The sequence below is a fragment of the Salmo trutta genome, chromosome 28 (genome assembly GCF_901001165.1).
Source record: "Salmo trutta chromosome 28, fSalTru1.1, whole genome shotgun sequence".
Lineage (NCBI taxonomy): Eukaryota > Metazoa > Chordata > Actinopteri > Salmoniformes > Salmonidae > Salmo > Salmo trutta.
Genome location: NC_042984.1, coordinates 22,465,128 through 22,485,016, shown reverse-complemented (window position 1 = coordinate 22,485,016; position 19,889 = coordinate 22,465,128). Strand labels below are relative to the sequence as shown.

The 19,889-nt window shown below is 44.8% G+C and overlaps 1 protein-coding gene across 7 annotated transcripts in view; it reads right to left on the bottom strand.

Annotated features, from left to right (window-relative positions):
- Positions 1 to 19,889, bottom strand: part of anks1aa (ankyrin repeat and sterile alpha motif domain containing 1Aa) — a 121,432-nt gene that overhangs the window by 17,519 nt on the left and 84,024 nt on the right. For 4 of the 7 annotated variants that reach the window (XM_029719197.1, XM_029719202.1, XM_029719204.1 and 1 more), the window contains 2 exons: positions 14,989 to 15,058; positions 9,807 to 9,922 (listed from right to left, as the gene is read on the bottom strand). In XM_029719197.1, coding sequence (XP_029575057.1) covers positions 9,807 to 9,922; positions 14,989 to 15,058 — 186 coding nt within the window. Of the gene's footprint in view, positions 1 to 9,806; positions 9,923 to 14,988; positions 15,059 to 17,346; positions 17,395 to 19,889 lie in introns of all 7 variants that reach the window. The other 3 variants (XM_029719198.1, XM_029719200.1, XM_029719201.1) reach the window with 1 other exon arrangement.

The window sequence follows — 19,889 nt, the reverse complement described above, 5'->3', positions numbered from 1 at the left end:
GGTCCTTCCTCCGCTATCCCTGAGTTTACCGGGCGCGGAAGTTAGTCTGTCCTCTCTCTGTAATTTATTCTCACTATAACTCACACACACCACTGCCTCAGATGAATAGGTAATGGAAATATTATTCCCATTAGAGGCTGTGGTGTGTTCATTACGTGACTACTTTGAGCCAAACCAAACAGAATAGAAGAGAGAGACTGGACTGTGAGGATCACACAGGCTGGCGTATTAACAGAGGAAGGACTGGCTGGCTGCTCCTCTCCTCTGATATTGCTCATTGGCATCATTGTGATGTTTGATTACAAGCCGAGCAGCAGTCTGAGCCTCTTCCCTGGGCAATCATTACCGCTACTGTGTGCCTGCGACTTCTCCGCTGATCTCAGAGACTTCAAGGAAATACATTTTCCCTGGCTGCCTTGATGAACACACTCTCTACTGCTGTGAAGTCTCACCAACAGAGCGGGAGCCTCAACGAAGATAAGAGATGTTGTGAATGCTAACTCAGTCTCGTTTCTATCACAGTACCGCTTGCCACTAGTAGGATGCTTTTGAAGTTAGAGTAGTCATTTATGTAGAAGGAAGAGATGCCCGTTTCTTGCGACAGGCATTACCAGTCCAGCTGACAGCGTGCAGAGTACAGATGGATGCTTGCTTCTTCCACTCGTTCTCTCTCTGGGTCAATATAGATTCAAGCTTCAATGTCACGTGCACAAGTACAGTGAAATGCCTTTCTTGCCAGCTCCAAACCAAACAATGCAGTAATGAATATCAATGTAGCACTAAAAAAATACAAAGGTAGAAACACAAGAGAAATAAAAATAAAAGGAACATGATAAAGTAAGAAGCTGTATACAGGGTCAGTTCCAATACCATATTTACAATGTGCAGGGATCCTGGGGTTATAGAGGTAGATATGTATCGGGGTAAGGTGACTACGCAACAGGATATAAGATAAACAGAGTAGCAGCAGATAAATTAAGATTGTATGTGAGTGTGTGTGCGTAGAGTCAGTATAAATGTGTATGCATGTTATGTGTGTGTTGGCGGGTCAGTGTGCAGAGTCCTGTGAGTGTGCATAGAGGCAGTGCAAAGATCAAAAATAAATACAAGGGTCAACTCAGATGGTCTGTGTAGACATTTTGTTAGCTATTTAGCAGTCTTATGGCTTGGGGATAGAAACTGTTAAGGAGCCTGTTGGTGTCAGACTTGATGCACCGTTACCGCTTGCCGTGTGGCAGCAGAGAGAACAGTCTATGGCTTGGGTGGCTGGAGTTTAACAATTTTCTGGGCCTTCCTTTCACACCGACTGAGGTCCTGGATGGCAGGGAGCTTGGCCCCAGTGATGTACTGGGCTGTCCGCTCCACCCTCTGTAGCGCCATGCGATCGAGGGCGGTGCTGTTGCCATACCAAGCAGTGATGCAACCAGACAAGATGCTCTCAATGGCGCAGCTGTAGAACTTTTGGAAAATTTGAGGGCTCGTGCCAAACTTTTTCAACCTCCTGAGGATGAAGAGGTGCTGTCTTGCCTTCTCCACGATCAGCTCCTTGGTCTTACTGATGTTGAGGGAGAGGTTGTTGTCCCTGCACCACACTGCCAGGTCATGGACCTCCTCCCTGTAGGCTGTCTCATCATCGCCGATGATCAGGCCTACCACTGTCATGTCATCAGCAAACTTGATGATAGTGTTGGAGTCGTGCATAGCCACGCAGTCATGAGTGAACAGGGAGTACAGGAGGGGACTAAGCACACACGCCTGTGGGGCGCCCGTGTTGAGGGTCAGCATGGCGGATGTGATGTTGCCTACCCTAACTACGTAGGGTCAGCTCGTCAGAAAGTCCAAGATCCAGTTGCAGAGGGAGGTGTTCAGTCCCAGGGTCCTGAGCTTGGTGATGAGCTTGGAGGGCACAATGGTGTTGAACGCTGAGCTGTAGTCAATGAACAGCATTTTCACATAAGTACAGTATCTTATCTAGGTGGGTGAGGGCAGTGTGGAGAGCAATTGAGATTGTGTCATCTATGGATCTGTTGGGGCGGTTTGCAAATTGGAGTGGGTCTAGGGTGTCTGAAATGGTGGAGTTAGCGTGTGCCATAACCAGCCTCTCAAAACACTTAATGATTACTGATGTGTGTGCTCCAGGGCGGTAGTCATTGTGACATGAAGCCTTCGAGTTCTTAGGAACAGGGATGATGGTGGTCAACTGTGGGGATTACAGACTGGGACAAGGAAAGGTTGAAAATGACTGAATATGCCTGCCAGCTGATCTGTGCATGCTCTGAGAATGCGCCCTGGAATACCATCCAGCCCCACGGCCTTGCGAGCCTAAGAGAGCGAGATCACCTGGATCGGTGGGGGCCCTCACGCATGGTTCTTATTGTTTTTATTGTCGAAGCGTGCATCAAATGTGTTGAGTTCGTTTGGTAGATCACGGCTGGGTCTTCCTTTGTAATCCTTAATGGACTGTAGACCCTGCCACATGCGTTGGGCGTCAGAGCCTGTGTAATAGGATTCCAATTTATTCCTACATTGTCCTCTTGCTCGTTTGATGACTCTGCGGAGGTCATAGTGGGACTCCTTGTACTTGTTCTGGTCCTCAGCCATAGCCTCAGGGTGGTCTACGATGGCCCCATGTGTGGTAGCCCTGTCCTTTATTTTAGTGCCAATCTGTTTTAATCCAGAGTTTTTGATTGGGAAAGCAGCGAACCTTCACTGTGGGGACAACGTCGCAGATGCATTTCCTTATGATGCCAGTGACGGAGGTGCTTAGCTTGTTGATGTTATCGGCAGAGTCTCAGAACATATAATTTTAATTATTTAATTTTTTACCTTTATTTAACTAGGCAAGTCAGTTAAGAACAAATTCTTATTTTCAATTACGGCCTAGGAACAGTGGGTTAACTGCCTTGTTCAGGGGCAGAACGACAGATTTGTACTTTGCCAGCTCGGGGATTCGATCTGGCAAACTTTCGGTTACTAGTCCAACGCTCTAACCACTAGGCTACGCTGCCGCCCCATATTCCAATCAGCGTTAGCAAAGCATAATCTCTGATTCTGATGATCATTTCTCAACAGAAGCGAGTCACGGGTTCTTCCTGTTTGAGGAAGCAGGAATACGGAGTCATGATCTGATATAGAAACACATCTCATAATTTTTTAAAAGGGCTTTCCTTCACTCGTATCCGACAACACAATCACTGTTATCGTATTGATCTGGTGCTGGGAGCAGCTCGAGGGCCAAGGAGAGATCACAGTACTCAGACTGCTGGAATAAATTGAGTTTAATTAGGAAACTTAAAGGCAGCTCTGTACAACATACATTACGACACAACACTGACTCCCCCCAAAACCATGGGTAAAATCTTCAGATGGGTTGTTCTCAGATAGCCATCATTTCATTTCACATGCATTTTTGTGCAGTCAATATGAATTGAAGATGGGGGGGAAACTGATTAAAATGTATTTTAATTATTTTCTGACAGCAGACTCTTTGAGCAGCTGAACCTAAAAGCTGAGAGTTGTCCGGTAGCTGGAATAGAGGTCTTAATCACACACACAAAAAAAATGTGTGTGTGGAGTCTGTTTTTGTACCCCATTGACAGACATGTGGCAGAGTGACTCAGTGCTGTGAAGGTTTATTAATGAGAAGGGTATATGAGGAGCTTATGCAGCTTTCAAAACCTACTGGTAATGGACCAGGAGATGAATATAAAGGGGTTCAGCTGTCTGGTAAGCACAGTTTTAATTACTTTTGGCAAGGACCATCATCTTCCTTCCAAATTCGGCAACAGATATAGGTCCAGTACAGTTGGCACGAGCAGATAGATAGATATACACACACACACACACACACACACACACACACACACACACACACACACACACACACACACACACACACACACACACACACACTCTCCATGCCTCCCTGATGATTTGTGCACATCAGATATTCATAGCGCATAGGGAGGGATGTAGAGTCACTGGTGCTTAGCATGCCTGGCACTTGTTGTAGGCCCAGTGCTGTCACATCCCTGGGCCAAAATATTACACTTGTTTCTATGTGTCTCAAGCTGGAAATGCTTGATCGATTACAAACCAGTCCACGCACATTTGAAAGACTGTACAGATTCCTGTGGGTGGTTTAGGGGGGGGGGGGATATGGAACAAATTGAGAACTCTAAAAAGGTCACCATTTACTGAAATATCTGACAAGAAGAAATGCTACAAAAAAAGTTACTGCTTTTATCCAAATCCCTCATACAGAATTGGGCAAAGCAGGTGGTATCTGAGCCTAATAAAGAGGTAAAAAATTGGCAGTGCCATCCTTTGGAGAGGATTGAGGGAAAGAGGAGGGAAAGAATGAAGGGAGAGGGAGATCAGAGCTTCACGTCAGAGCATTTAACACAGGTACTGATGTGAGAGAGAGAGACAGTTAGACTTTCCCAACCCCATGTCCTTCTCGCAAGCTCCAGAATCTAGACACTCTATACAAACTTGTCTGTCTGTGCGTTAGAATTTCAAAAGGCTGATCATGGATTGTGCAGAAACCCAGAGAAATAAACCAATCAGGAGGTGAGAGAAAATGTAAACGACTCAGCCCTTTAAAATCCCACTGGAGAATGATCTGCAATTCGCTGGCGTATGCAGAGTATGCACCCATGATGTAGTAGTTCATTAAAGATAATCATAGCAGGTGCATTTTCATGTAGCGTATCCACTCTGACACAGCTGGTCCATTCAGCCATTAAACCAAAGTGGCAGTATAGACAAGGCCAGGGGCAGGTCAGGATCATAAACCCAGGCCAAGCTGCTCCTGGTCAGACTGCTGTCTCCAAGGTTGTGTTGAAGCCACGGGTGACTTTTTTCCAAAGTACACCGCAAAGCTGGAAAATACTTCAGATTGGCGAACCGCCCTTGCTGTCTCTGCCTGGCCGGTTTCCCCTCTCTCCACTGGGATTCTCTGCCTCTACCCCTATTACAGGGGCTGGGTCACTGGCTAAATGGTGTTCTTCCATGCCGTCCCTGGGAGGGGTGCGTCACTTGAGTGGGTTGAGTCACTGACATGGTCGTCCTGTCTGGGTTGGCGCCCCCCCTTGGGTTGTGCCGTGGCGGAGATCTTTGTGGGCTATACTTGGCCTTGTCTTCGGACGGTAAGTTGGTGGTTGGAGACATCCCTCCAGTGGTGTGGAGGCTGTGCTTTGGCAAAGTGGGTGGGGTTATATTCTAAACAGATTACCGACCATTTCGAATCCCACCGCACCTTCTCCGCTATGCAATCTGGTTTCAGAGCTGGTCATGGGTGCACCTCAGCCACGCTCAAGGTCCTAAATGATATCGTAACCGCCATCGATAAGAAACAATACTGTGCTGCCATTTTTCATTGACCTGGCCAATGCTTTCGACTCTGTCAATCACCACATCCTCATCGGCAGGCTCAATAGCCTTGGTTTCTCTAATGATTGCGTCGCCTGGTTCACCAACTACTTCTCTGATAGATGATAGAGTTCAGTGTGTCAAATCGGAGGGCCTGTTGTCCGGACCTCTGGCAGTCTCTATGGGGTTGCCACAGGGTTCAATTCTTGGGCCAACTCTTTTCTCTGTATACATCAATGATGTCGCTCTTGCTGCTGGTGAGTCCCTGATCCACCTCTACGCAGACGACACCATTCTGTACACTTCTGGCCCTTCTTTGGACACTGTGTTAACTAACCTCCAGACGAGCTTCAATGCCATACAACTCTCCTTCCGTGGCCTCCAACTGCTCCTAAATACAAGTAAAACTAATGCATGGTCTTCAACCGATCGCTGCCTGCACCTGCCCGCCTGTCCTGCATCACTACTCTGGACGGTTCTGACTTAGAAAATGTGGACAACTACAAATACCTAGGTGTCTGGTTAGACTATAAAAACTCTCCTTCCAGACTCACATCAAACATCTCCAATCCAAAGTTAAATCAAGAATTGGCTTCCTATTTCACAACAAAGCATCCTTCACTCATGCTGCCAAACATACCCTCGTAAAACTGACCATTCTACCGATCCTCGACTTTGGCGATGTCATTTACAAAATAGCCTCCAATACCCTACTCAACAAACTGGATGCAGTCTATCACAGTGCCATCAGTTTTGTCACCAAAGCCCCATATACTACCCACCACTGCGACCTGTACGCTCTCGTTGGCTGGCCTTCGCTTCATAATCGTCGCCAAACCCACTGGCTCCAGGTCATCTACAAGACCCTGCTAGGTAAAGTCCCCCCTTATCTCCGCTCACTGGTCACCATAGCAGCACCCACCTGTAGCACGCGCTCCAGCAGGTATATCTCTCTGGTCACCCCCAAAGCCAATTCCTCCTTTGGCCGTCTCTCTTTACAGTTTTCTGCTGCCAATGACTGGAACGAACTACAAAAATCTCTGAAACTGGAAACACTTATCTCCCTCACTAGCTTTAAGCACCAGCTGTCAGAGCAGCTCACAGATCACTGCACCTGTACATAGCCCATCTATAATTTAGCCCAAACAACTACCTCTTCCCCTGCTGTATTTATTTATTTTATTTTGCTCCTTTGCACCCCATTATTTCTATTTCTACTTTGCACTTTCTTCTACTACAAATCTACCATTCCAGTGTTTTACTTGCTATATTGTTTTTACTTTGCCACCATGGACTTTTTTTGCATTTACCTCCCTTATCTCACCTCATTTGCTCACATTGTACATAGACTTATTTTTCTACTGTATTATTGACTGTATATTTGTTTTACTCCATGTGTAACTCTGTGTTGTTGTATGTTGTCGAACTGCTTTGCTTTATCTTGAAAAAGCCAACTGACACTTACTCTTGTGTTACTGACTTGTTGCACCCTCGACAACTACTATGATTATTAGTATTTGACCATGCTGGTCATTTATGAACATTTGAACATCTTGGCCATGTGCTGTTATAATCTCCACCCGGCACAGCCAGAAGAGGACTGGCCACCCCTCATGGCCTGGTTCCTCTCTAGGTTTCTTCCTAGGTTTTGGCCTTTCTAGGGAGTTTTTCCTAGCCACCGTGCTTCTACACCTGCATTGCTTGCTGTTTGGGGTTTTAGGCTGGGTTTCTGTACAGCACTTTGAGACATCAGCCGATGTAAGAAGGGCTATATAAATTCATTTGATTTGAAATTTGATTTAGCACCTGTGACTGTAGATATTTTAAGGGAAGTAGCCTCTAAATATTCTCTCACCAGCCCACACACACACACAGACGAACACAGGCACTAACTCTTTTGAGATGTGAATGTTTCAGGGAAGGTGTGTGTGTGTAGGATAGAGCGTTAAGCCTAGGTGAGGAGGGACATCTTCATTCTGACACAACATGGCTCTCTAATTTACAGCTCCCGGCCCAACGGCCTACTCTTCTGCCTGGCCAGCAGGGACCTCCATCCTCTCCTCCATCAATCATTACTGAAGCTGCTAAAAACCAACATGTCTGGAAAACAACAACGCAGCACATCGGGGGCTGGATAACCCTTGTCAGCCTGGTAACACCACAATAACAGCAACCCACCGGTTATTGGCATACAGTTCAATTATGGTGAGGCAGCAGCTGGTACTCAGGCAGTCAACTGATTGTGAGTGAAAGAATGTGAGACTGTGGAAGTGTTGGCTGAGTAGCTGTAAGGTGAGAGTTAGGCACAATGGGGCTCCCAACAGTAATAATGGCATCAAACACATAACTGCTGACAGCTACGTGATAACACAGGTTGTGTTGGACTTGTGAACAGGCTGAATAGGTTTTGTGTGTACTGTGCAGCTTTCTGTTCGGCACAGAGCCTAGATACCTCGAGTGTTAAGCCTTTCCTTGTCCCCCTCACTCAACCCTGACTCGGGTTGCAAAGCTACCGATAATTTACCAAAGTTACAGGAATTTTCTGTAATTTTGGTAATTAACAGAAAATCTATGGCAATCTATCATAACTTTGGTAATGTATAATTGAATAACTTAAAAAAAGATATATTCATATATAGTATTCATTGTTTGTGTCTATATTGTCCATGAGTTTCTAGTAGATAAACCATATGGTTCAATAGAAAATAGCCTAATTAATGAAAAAATCTTAACAATGCCATTATTTTCTATTTACTCTGCAACTCTTCAAACTATTGACTTATTTCACAACTGCCCCCAGTTTGATGCCAAAACATTGACAACAAATACATATTGACATAGTGAAATAAATAAAAGTGTGTATAAAAAATAATGGTATTCACGGAGTTGATGGTTTATATTTAGGATAATGTTTTACCGCTTTGTCAATGTATGTTTTACTTAAAATCATGTTATTTCATTATTTCAAATATTTTACTTGTGATACGGCCACACAGTAGCCTAGAGATAATTACAGACACCTGTGATAATCTCAAGTACCCAAAAGGGCCACCAGATGTCTTGTGATAGATTATATAAAATCCTTGAAAGATACCAAAATGATGGTAGTTTACTGGTAATGTTTCCAGTAATACACCCTCTGGTAGTTTACTGGTAAAGTTTCCAGTAATATACCCTCTGGTAGTTTACTGGTAAAGTTTCCAGTAATATACCCTCTGGTAGTTTACTGGTAAAGTTTCCAGTAATATACCCTTTGAAACCCTAACTGCTCCATCTGCAGTGCTGTGGTGTGCTCTTGACTGCGGCGCTTTATTAATCACGGCACTTTCCTTGGAAATATTTAACAGTAATTTATTCACAGCAGTTGTGACTGACTGTCAGTGTGTGTGTGTGTGTGTGTGTGTGTGTGTGTGTGTGTGTGTGTGTGTGTGTGTGTGTGTTAGAAATAGTGTGAGAGAGAGAGAGAGGAAGCCTAGGGGGTTCACTGGTATTTTCATCTTTAAACGCTTTCGTTAATTTCGTTTACAGAGTAATTTAGTAAACAGGAACATCACATTAAGGGGATTCGATGCCAATGTCACCAACCATGTGAACATCATCTAATCAGACAGCCACTGAGAGGGGGGGACCCAATACATCAACCTCCAAGCATCAAACCAACCAACTGCTACAGTCCTGTCAGAAGGGCAATGCTAAAAGGTGACCTTTCCAATGAGATGATGCATGCCTCAACACTGTACAGCACATGTAATCTGAGCAGGGAATTTGATTAACTGTATTCAATTATCCAATGAGGAAAATTGCATGGAATATTTGGTGACATTACATACATAAACACGCTTATCAATTCTTTTCAACATAAAGCTTAAATCATGAAACACAATGATGCAATCAATCATGCAATGTAGGCTTTAACCTGTGTGAATGAAGAAATGGCAATTCTTCAAAAAGTTCCTGACGTGAATGAGATTTCTGACAAAGACATCACACAAGAAAGGACAGGACCCCTTGAGGACAGGGGTCTTATTGCACAGAGGAGAATCAGGAACGTGTGATTGAATGAAAGGGTGAGGCAGGGATCTCAGGGGGGTTTCAGTAAATTGGAATTTACAGGGAAAGCTAATGGGATCTGCTAAGGCTAATGGATGGCTGCATCGACACTTGATTAATACCAACTGAAGGAAGAAGAGGAGACTGACTCTCTGAGGTCTGACTGACTTTGAAAGGAGGTAGGCAGGCAGAACAAAAGAATAGACAGAGTTCCAGAAGATGAGAGAAAGAGGCAGTGAGATAGGAAGGCGGGAGTGAGACAGCCCCAGATTAGCCCCCAAAGGAGTGAGAGGTAGGTACAATTTAAGAGGATAAGGAGAGAGCGAGAGAGACAGCGAGCGAGGAAGGAGGGGTGTGTTTGTGTGTGTGAGAGATTGACTCACCATGTAGTGCAGGTCGTCAAAGCCATTGAGCAGCAGCTTGCTCTCGTACTGCGGCAGCCCCACGTGTTCCAGCCAGTCTCCCACTGGCTGGTCCAGCAGCCGCCCAGCCGCCCCACCTGCAGACAGAGGGAAGCGCTTGAGCAGGGAGAAGCCTTTGAGCCGGTAGCAGCGGCACTCCGACGACGACACATGGCACTGCCACATCATCCTGGGCCAGCAGAACCGAGCGCACCAGCACCACGAGGGCAGGGGAGACAGCGTGATGGTGGCACCACGAGGGCAGGCCGTGGCTCCCGCACAACAGCGGGGGCCAAACCACTTTCACCTGGGATCGGGTTAAAGACCACTGGGTCTCAGGGGGCGAGGGACTTCTGGTCCCCTCTCCTAGTTAACAGCTCGAGTGCTCTGTCCACTCTGCTCTGGTTACCAGCTCAAAACCACTCAAAAACAGAAATACATTCAACAGAGTCGAGAACAGCCACACATGTAACATTGTCAATGGTCCATATACTACATTTTATTTACACAAGATGAGTTCCCTTGAAACAGGAAATAGGCTATTCTGTCTAAAGTTGCAAGCTTGCCGATTCCTCCTCGCGCTAATTTGCTCCAGTTGTTAATGAGGGAGAGGATCTCTGAAACGAGAGAGAAGCATATCACAGCAGTTGGGGGGGTTTGTCTCCCAGTGAAAAGTTCTTTAGAACTCGCAATGAGCAGCAGGAGACGAATGATTAAGACAGTTCATCCGTGGCCCATCCCAGTTTCTCGCCACTTCTCCACACGGTCAGCAGATCACACTCGCGGACACACACACACACACACACACCAGGCAGGAGTCTCCCACCTGGATTACATGTGTGAATCAGGAAACCCAGCGTGGCAGAGAGGAACGACAGACAACGGTGATAATTGAAAACAGAGTGACAGTAACTAGCTTTAGATGGCTATGATGAATCGATCAAGGTTTCTTTCTAGCTGTGCTTAGAATGAACTCAATGTCTACATGTGACTCCTGAAACAGACAACACCAGAGTGGGATGGGTAAGTGCTGAGATGGGGCATTCACTCTGGACCTGTAAACAATTTAATCTAATACATGAAGTAACTAATTCTGATCAAAGCTAACTCAAAACGTGCACTTTTGAGTTAATCCTAACGATTTAGGCTGTAAATGGTCACAAGCTTGCATGACTTGGGATCAACATCACTCATTTAACTCAAAGCTGAATATTAAAACTTTCCAGCAAAAATAATCTGTCCCCCTGTGCAGCCATCTGCCATCACCACTCAAACAGTTGGTCTAGTATCCTTCAAATGAACTGCAAATCATTTCAATATTTAAATAGGGCACTCACTGCTTCCAGGCCAATCTTGAGAATCAATTATTTCTGTGCCAAAATGATGTTATAAATACAGTAGATTTAAGTCATCAATACAGAGATATCTAATGCAAAACAATCTATATTACAATCAATACGTTGTTAACCTATAGAAACACTACTACTGTCCTGTCTACAACCCCTGATCCTGTCCTGTCAGAGTGTACTACAACCCCTGATCCTGTCCTGTCAGAGTGTACTACAACCCCTGATCCTGTCCTGTCAGAGTGTACTACAACCCCTGATCCTGTCCTGTCAGAGTGTACTACAACCCCTGATCCTGTCCTGTCAGAGTGTACTACAACCCCTGATCCTGTCCTGTCAGAGTGTACTACAACTCCTGATCCTGTCAGAGTGTACCCAGAGTTCAGATCCTGTCCTGTCAGAGTGTACCAAGAGTTCTGATCCTGTCCTGTCAGAGTGTACCCAGAGTTCTGATCCTGTCCTGTCAGAGTGTACCCAGAGTTCTGATCCTGTCCTGTCAGAGTGTACTACAACCCCTGATCCTGTCCTGTCAGAGTGTACTACAACCCCTGATCCTGTCCTGTCAGAGTGTACTACAACCCCTGATCCTGTCCTGTCAGAGTGTACTACAACCCCTGATCCTGTCCTGTCAGAGTGTACTACAACCCCTGATCCTGTCCTGTCAGAGTGTACTACAACCCCTGATCCTGTCCTGTCAGAGTGTACTACAACTCCTGATCCTGTCCTGTCAGAGTGTACCCAGAGTTCAGATCCTGTCCTGTCAGAGTGTACCAAGAGTTCTGATCCTGTCCTGTCAGAGTGTACCCAGAGTTCTGATCCTGTCCTGTCAGAGTGTACCCAGAGTTCTGATCCTGTCCTGTCAGAGTGTACTACAACCCCTGATCCTGTCTTGTCAGAGTGTACTACAACCCCTGATCCTGTCCTGTCAGAGTGTACCCAGAGTTTGGATCCTGTCCTGTCAGAGTTCTGATCCTGTCATTCTACACAGAACATACTGTACACACACACACACGTTAGTCCTCACAGCACACACACACACTTCAGTCCTGTCCACAGCCAGTACACTTCAGATTAGGAACAAATCTAGCAAGTATCCAGAGTCCACTACTTCATGCGGCTTTTAAGACCCGCTGCAAGTCTCCAGGTTAAACTCCTATGCTGCCGGCATGAAAGCTTTGAGACCGCAGCTCTTCAGGCACACAGTCTGTTTGTCCCTCCTCGAGTCTAACGGCAGGCAGCTCTCTTCTGCTTTAACTCACATACTCCACTCAAGGTGTTCAGGCAAACGGACGGTCCACACACAATCCTAGAGATGCTCGGGGTGGTGTCCTTCCATTGTCTGGACTGTTCACAGAACAACTGCCTGCAATTCCTCTCTCTCTCCCTCTCGCTCTCTCTTTCTCTCTCTCTCGCTCACTCTCGCTCACTCTGACTTCCAACTCGCTTGCTCTTCCTCGATTACTCCCTCCTCTTCCCTTTCCCCTCCCCTCTCTCCTTCTCTCTTTCTCTGAGACACCACAGGGCTGCTGTTCATTGTCTGTGAGTGTGAGCTGCTGCCATTCCTTTCAGCTACAGGGAACCCTGTCCCTCACTGCTTTCACTTGTTCTCTGTTAGTCCCTGATCTTTTGATCACCATCCCTTTCTTTTTTCTTTCTATATCTCTCCATCTGCCAGCAGAGAAGAATAGGACAGGGACTTGGGACAGGCTCTATAGGGACCAGCAATGGGGAACTTCACAGCTCCGCTGCTATCCACCACCACCACCACCGTGGAGAAGGAATACACTGAATTCAATCAGAAGAGAGAACAGTGTCTTTTCACATGGTGTGCAACAGAAAGACAGCCTTTCTCAAAGAAGCCTTTCCTAGCAGCAGGTCCCATGATCCCATGACAGTCAACTCATTGAGATGGTGCTAAGGGGTGTGGCTGGTGGAAAATATGCTTTAGTTGATTTAGGCTCAAAGAGGAAGGTTAACAACCCAAACAGCCCACGGAGCGCAGCAGATGCCGTCCAGGGCAACAGCTTTACTGCAGTGGGCTTGCCTTATTGCAAGTTTGCAAGGCAAAATGAGCTCATTCCCTGAAATACATGCCTCTTAATATTTTAACAGCTCACTCCAAATGCAGACCACAACAAACAAGCGAAAAACTGCCAGAATGCAATAACGAGATGGCCAACGATTTTGGAACATAGCCGTCGGCTTAATGTTCAAGGCTGGTTCATCTTCCTTCTGTGACTGTAAAGAAGCAGCATGTTGTGGAGAGGAGGAGGAGGATGGAGGCTGACAGGAATGGAGGCCATGGTTCTGGTTCACTACCACAGTCCCCTGGTCCCTGAGTGACTATCCATCAGAGCTAAAGGACAGGCCAGCTTAACAGGAGAGTAGCAGACTGTACTTTAGGCTAACATAGGTGGTATATTCAGTTCCCATAATCCTGGGACTGCACAGATATCTGTTAATATGGGTCTATAGTAAATCCAATTTACGGAAATACACTCGGTCCCTTCCAAGTTTAGCCATATTGTCCTACAGCCACAAAGGAAACGAGGGCAAAACCAGCGCGTGGGGGGTACAGTGTCGGACCCCCAGTGAAGACATTTTGGCAGAAGTGGTGTACCAATCTGGGTCAGAAAACAGTGTCTGAGACACCCTTAAACCAAGGACAGCCACAGTGTGAGCCAATGGATTCATGTCCTCACAGTAAACCTTCTACTTAGGTTACATAGAATACACTGGGAATTGTTGAAAGTCGTTTCGAACAATGGCTGATTAAACTCAACTATTAATCTACATTCAAAATATGGCCATGTCCTTCACTGGCACTAATGTCATCTCTGGTCACCCACTATTATAACAGGTCCCTCGTGTGCTATTCAAAGAGCCAGCTGCCACCCGGATGGTACATTTGTGTGTCCGACTCAGTCATCACTAACATCAACCCATTCATCATTTCCCACATGCTCTCTGATTCCGAGGGGTTGGTGTTTAAATGCGGAAGACACATTTTGGTTGAATGCATTCAGACTAGCTATGCCCCTTCCCTCTATACCGCCAGTGTGGGTATCATGATTCATGTATTACAGTATCTTTCAGTTCCCCGGCTGTAAGCTATTCACATGGCTCAAATGACTGGTCTCCGGGACCATTACAAAGCCCAAACAGCATACACATGAAGTGGTGGTGGGTCCACTAACAGAATGCCTAAAAGACACACACAAGCACAAATAGGATGCCAAGGCGTGAACAACAATGCCAACTGAATTACATACTTTATTAAGACTAATGGACATGGCTTTGGAGAAAACAGAAAGCAGTGAAATGGAACATTCTGGAAAAAAATGTACTTGTTGAATTATCTCGGCCAAAATAGCCAGGCGTGTAATGAAAAGGTTTTACCTTATAGCACCAGGGACACATTGTTGGAATCACAGAGCACACCATTCTAACTGGGATGGAATGTATTACACAAGATGGTAAAGGACGATAAAAATCTAGAGGAAAGAAACGATCAAATGTATTTATTCTATTTATACCCAACCACACGCAGAACTGACTATAGGAAAGATAATACAAAGCTGGACTTTGGAAAGATGGATCATGGGAGTCTTAACCAGAAAGAGAGAGTTTCAATAGTAGACCAGGGAAATAAAAGTTGACATCAGGTTGGGATGTTCTTAAATGAAAGTGACAGGGGAAATGAAACCTGTACCATGTTCACCAAGCAGAGTAAGTGGATGCATTGCATATGCTATGATAATACTGCATGATAAGTTACGTAAAATGCTTTGGTTCAGGGGACTGTCATCTTACAGTACCTGGGGTAGCGTACTGCTGGTCTCTGGAGAAATCAATGCCTGCGCCAATCAGCGTCATGATCTTCTCAATCTGAGGAGAGGAACAGAGCAGAGTGTCAGAGGGAAAGACAAGATGGCTGCCACACCTCTCACCACCAAGGGGACAAGAGTTACCCACATGCATTGAATCCCACACTGCAGTACAGTAACCCTAAACGAACCCTTACATAATGTAGAATCTCACTGACCAGATTTGTCTGAGACCTGGGGGCTGTGAGAAGAGAATGGGCTAACCAATACATAGAAATGTTATTAAGAATTGATCAAAAATGACTACACATCTGAGGTTCATGTTACAACTTCATTTTTAGAGGGACTGCAGGGTAGTCTAATTCATTTAATTTCAACATTTCTTTCTTCTGAGCCTTAGCCGCCTGCAGTCAAAACATTGTAACAATGTAGCTAGGCTCGATATTACAGCAGCAGCCAGTGAGCCATTCTCCCATTAATTCATTTACAGTACCTGATGTCAAACTGAATCAGACTTCAACAGGAAAGAACACACATTTGGTTAGAGAAAAAGAACTGGGGCTGCATATGATGTAGCTATTATTTCCCTACTTCAGGGACCTCTATGTTTCCTTATTTGTCCTTTCTAAATATACGACAGAAATATGGCAATCGATCCAAGCCCAAGAGGACTTGTTATTGATTATTCCCCAACGAAGCATGCCTCTAACACATACAGAACACACCTCCCCCATCTCATCCATCATCCAACTATAGATGATGCCCAGGTACTCTGATGAGGTATAAATCACCATGAATCCACATAAGAATGGAAACACACACAACACACACTCCTGTCCCAAACCCATCTCCCTCACACTCATTCAGCAGCGAAGCAGCAGTACCAACAGGCTGTAGAGCAGAAAGATTAAAAATGTCACACACCAGACAGGCCGACCCAACATGAGAAATAGATTCCCTCATTCTAGTTCTGTGGACCCAGGGCAGAGACAGACGACCAACAAACACTGCTGTCAGCCACTATCACAGTGTCCCCCAAACACTTCAGTCTCCACTTGCAGGACAAATGTGCTCCGTCATGAGAGACAGGCTCTATTCTTTACATGAGGCCCCTTTTCATAGTATGGAACAGATGGCTGTTCCACATGACTGACACTTAATTAGTGATCATTTTCAAGGAGAGACGTCATTTCACACAGGAATAATTGTAGGGTTTTGATGTAAATGTCAACAGTGCTTTTGCACAGTTGTAAAGAAAAAGGCTAAAACTCTAAAAGCAATGGAATTTCACTACCTAGAGCACTTTATAGTTTATGAAAAAGCCTCGTCTCTATCCAGGTGAGAGGTTAGATGCAGTGCAGAGACTAGCTATGGGCCACTCTGCGTCAGCATGTCTGATTTGACCTCTCGGCTCTACGCTGACCTTTTCTACAAGGAGCACCTGCGCGGCTAAGTTAAAATATGTCGGCGCACGCAAAGAAATGTAGGAGCACAATGGCAAATATTTGAGATATTAAAGCTAGAATCCTTAATTTTTCTAGGCGCACTGGTGCTCCTAAACTAAAATTCCAGGTCGCAGAGGAAAATATTTAGGCGCATATGCAAGTACAATGGTCACAATGTAGTGCCCTGCCTCTGGTAGACACTGCATGCTGCTGCCTGGAGGCACTAGGAGAACAGGAAGTCTTATATAAACTCTTGTTAACAACTTAATAATACTATCTACCATTCTCAACCACTAGAACTAAAAGGAAGAGATGGGAAGTAATCCCACATTATAGACATCGGACCAGAATAATGAAATGTGATTGCCAGTTTCTCAGGTCAATGCACAAAGAACAGGCCTGGACTCTTATTATGTAACCTTACATTTGAAAAGGAGGAGAATGAAATGCATTAGTCCCAATTCCACATGAGAGGGCTACCTTGGAAATGACTTTAACTGGACACCTTAGTCAGTTAGACTGACTGCTCACCAAGTGTCAATGTATATTTCCCAGCAAAAAAGATAGTGTATATTAGCGTTCAGAGTGATCACGGTTTAGTCATCATGGGAAGAGGTAGCTAGCAATAAAAGAAGTTGACTATGAAATGTCAAGCAATGGAGCCTACTTAGGTAGGGGTCTTGCCTTACAGACAAAGCAGTGAACAACAGACTAAACGGTTAGATTGGTAGAGTAACAAGAATCTCACAAAAAGGTTATTCCCAGAAATGAACAATCGTATTCACCTCCATCAATAAGGACCAAGAAGAAGAGGAAAGACACACACCAGAAAGAGAAGAGTACCACAGGACAAAAAAAATTAAAAAAACACCAACGGAGATATATGAAGGACGTGCTCTCTTACACTTTCAGAGGACTGAGATCTCCGAGGAGGTAGTGTGGGAGGCATCTGCTGGGAGAGAGTCAGGTTGTTGTTTGGTTTTCATTTCCACATTCTCATTTTTCGGCCCAGCAGAGCAAAATGTGTGAGACCAGACCTGACTTCCTACATTAAGAAGAACATTCAAAATGGAAAACATAAAACAAAATTCCATATGGCCCTGACAAACATCCTCATTGAAAAGGAGAACATCCTGCATCAAGAACCAAACTGCAATTGTGAGAATACTTTGTTGATAAGCGATGCCCAGATCTTAATGCATATTAGATGATTGCAGAATTATTATTATTTTTTTGTAAACTATGAACTAGCATCATGCAGCCATCCGGCTGATCATTTAAAGAGCTGAAGTGTGTGGTAGTGCGTGTGTATTACTCTTTTGAAGTTTCCTTTCCCCTTGTTCACTTTCAAAGTTAATCCTGCAAGAAAGACACTTCATTTTCATTTCGATGCACGGTGTGAAAAGATAAAAAAAGAATTTGATCCATTTCATGCTCTATCCGATCTCAGACTTTTACGTCTCCCTACACTGAGGAGCAGCACACTCCAGAAGCAGCCTCAGCGTCACCCTCACCCTAGACAGATCAGGACCTGGATGAGTCACACAGCTCTATTAGAAACACCCACACACCTCTCCATGCAGTACCATCAGAGATGGCTCACGTTTTACTGAGGGTTTAACCCTCCAGGTGTCAAAACCTGTTTCATGTCTTTTCTGCCATTTAGAACAATACTGGAGCTGAAGGTAGGCCCGGAAATCTTCCTTGACCCTTCTTTTAACATTTTTCACTGACACTATGTACACTCACAGGACTCTACACACTCACACACAGGACTCTACACACTCACTCACACACACACACATTCATACTGACTCTACACACACTCACATACAATCATTATATACGCTGCTGCTACTCTGTTTATCATACATCCTGATGCATAATCAACTTACCCCTATACATATCTACCTCTATCACTCCAGTATCCCAACACATTGCAAATATTGTATTGGAACGGATACTAGAACTGATCCTGTATATACAGTACCAGTCAAGTTTGGACACACCTACTCATTCCAGGTTTTTACTATTGTCTACATTGTAGAATAATAAGGAAGCCATCAAAACTATGAAATAACACATATGAAATCATGTACTAACAAAAAATATTTTATATTTGAGATTCTTGAAAGTAACCACCCTTTGCCTTGATGACAGCTTCGCACACCCATGGCATTCTCTCAACCAGCTTCAAGAGGTAGTTACCTGGAGTGCATTTCAATTAACAGGTGTGCCTTGTTAAAAGTTAATTTGTGGCATTCTCTCAACTAGCTTCACCTGGAATGCTTTTCCAACAGTCTTGAAGGAGTTCCCAAATATGCTGAGCACTTGTTGGCTGCTTTTCCTTCACTCTGCGGTCCAACTCATCCCAAACCATCTCATTTGGGTTGAGGTTGGGTGATTGTGGAGGCTAGGTCATCTGATGCCGCACTTCATTACTCTCCTTCTTGGTCAAATAGTCCTTACACAGCCTGCAGGTGTGTTGGGTCATTGTTCTGTTGAAAAATAAATGATAGTCCCACTAAGCGCAAACCAGATGGGATGGCGTATCACTGCAGAATGCTGCGGTAGCCATGCTGGTTAAGTGTGCCTTGAATTCTAAATAAATCACTGACAGTGTCACCAGCAAAGCTCCCCACACCATTACATCTCCTCCTCCATGCTTCATGGTGGGACCCACACATGCGGAGATCATCTGTTTCACAACGACACAGTGGTTGGAACCAAAAATTTGGACTGATCAGACCAAAGGACAGATTTCCACCAGTTTAATGTACATTGCTTGTGTGTCTTGGCCAAAGCAAGTCTCTTCTTATTATTGGTGTCCTTTAGTAGTGATTTCTTTGCAGCAATTCAACCATCAAGGCCTCATTCATGCAGTCTCCTCTGAACAGTTGATGTTGAGATGTGTCTGTTACTTGAACTCTGGAGTATTTACTTGGGCTGCAATTTCCGAGGCTGGTAACTCTAATGAACTTGTCCTCTGAAGCAGCGGTAACTCTGGGTCTTCCTTTCCTGTGGCGGTCCTCATGAGAGCCAGTTTCATCATAGCGCTTGATGGTTTTTGCGACTGCACTTGAAGAAACGTTCAAAGTTCTTGACATTTTCCAGATTGACTGACCTTCATGTCTTAAAGTAATGATGGACTGTCGTTTCTCTTTGCTTATTTGAGCTGTTCTTGCCATAATACGAACTTGGTCTTTTACCAAATAGGGCTGTCTTCTGTATACCACCCCTACCTTGTCACAACACAACTGATTGGCTCAAACGCATTAAGAAGGACAGAAATTCCACAAATGAACTTTTAACAAGGCACACCTATTAATTGAAATGCATTCCAGGTAACTACTGTACCTCATGAAGCTGGTTGAGAGAATGCCAAGAGTGTGCAAACCTGTCATCAAGGAAAAGGGTGGCTACTTTGAAGAATCTCAAATATATTTT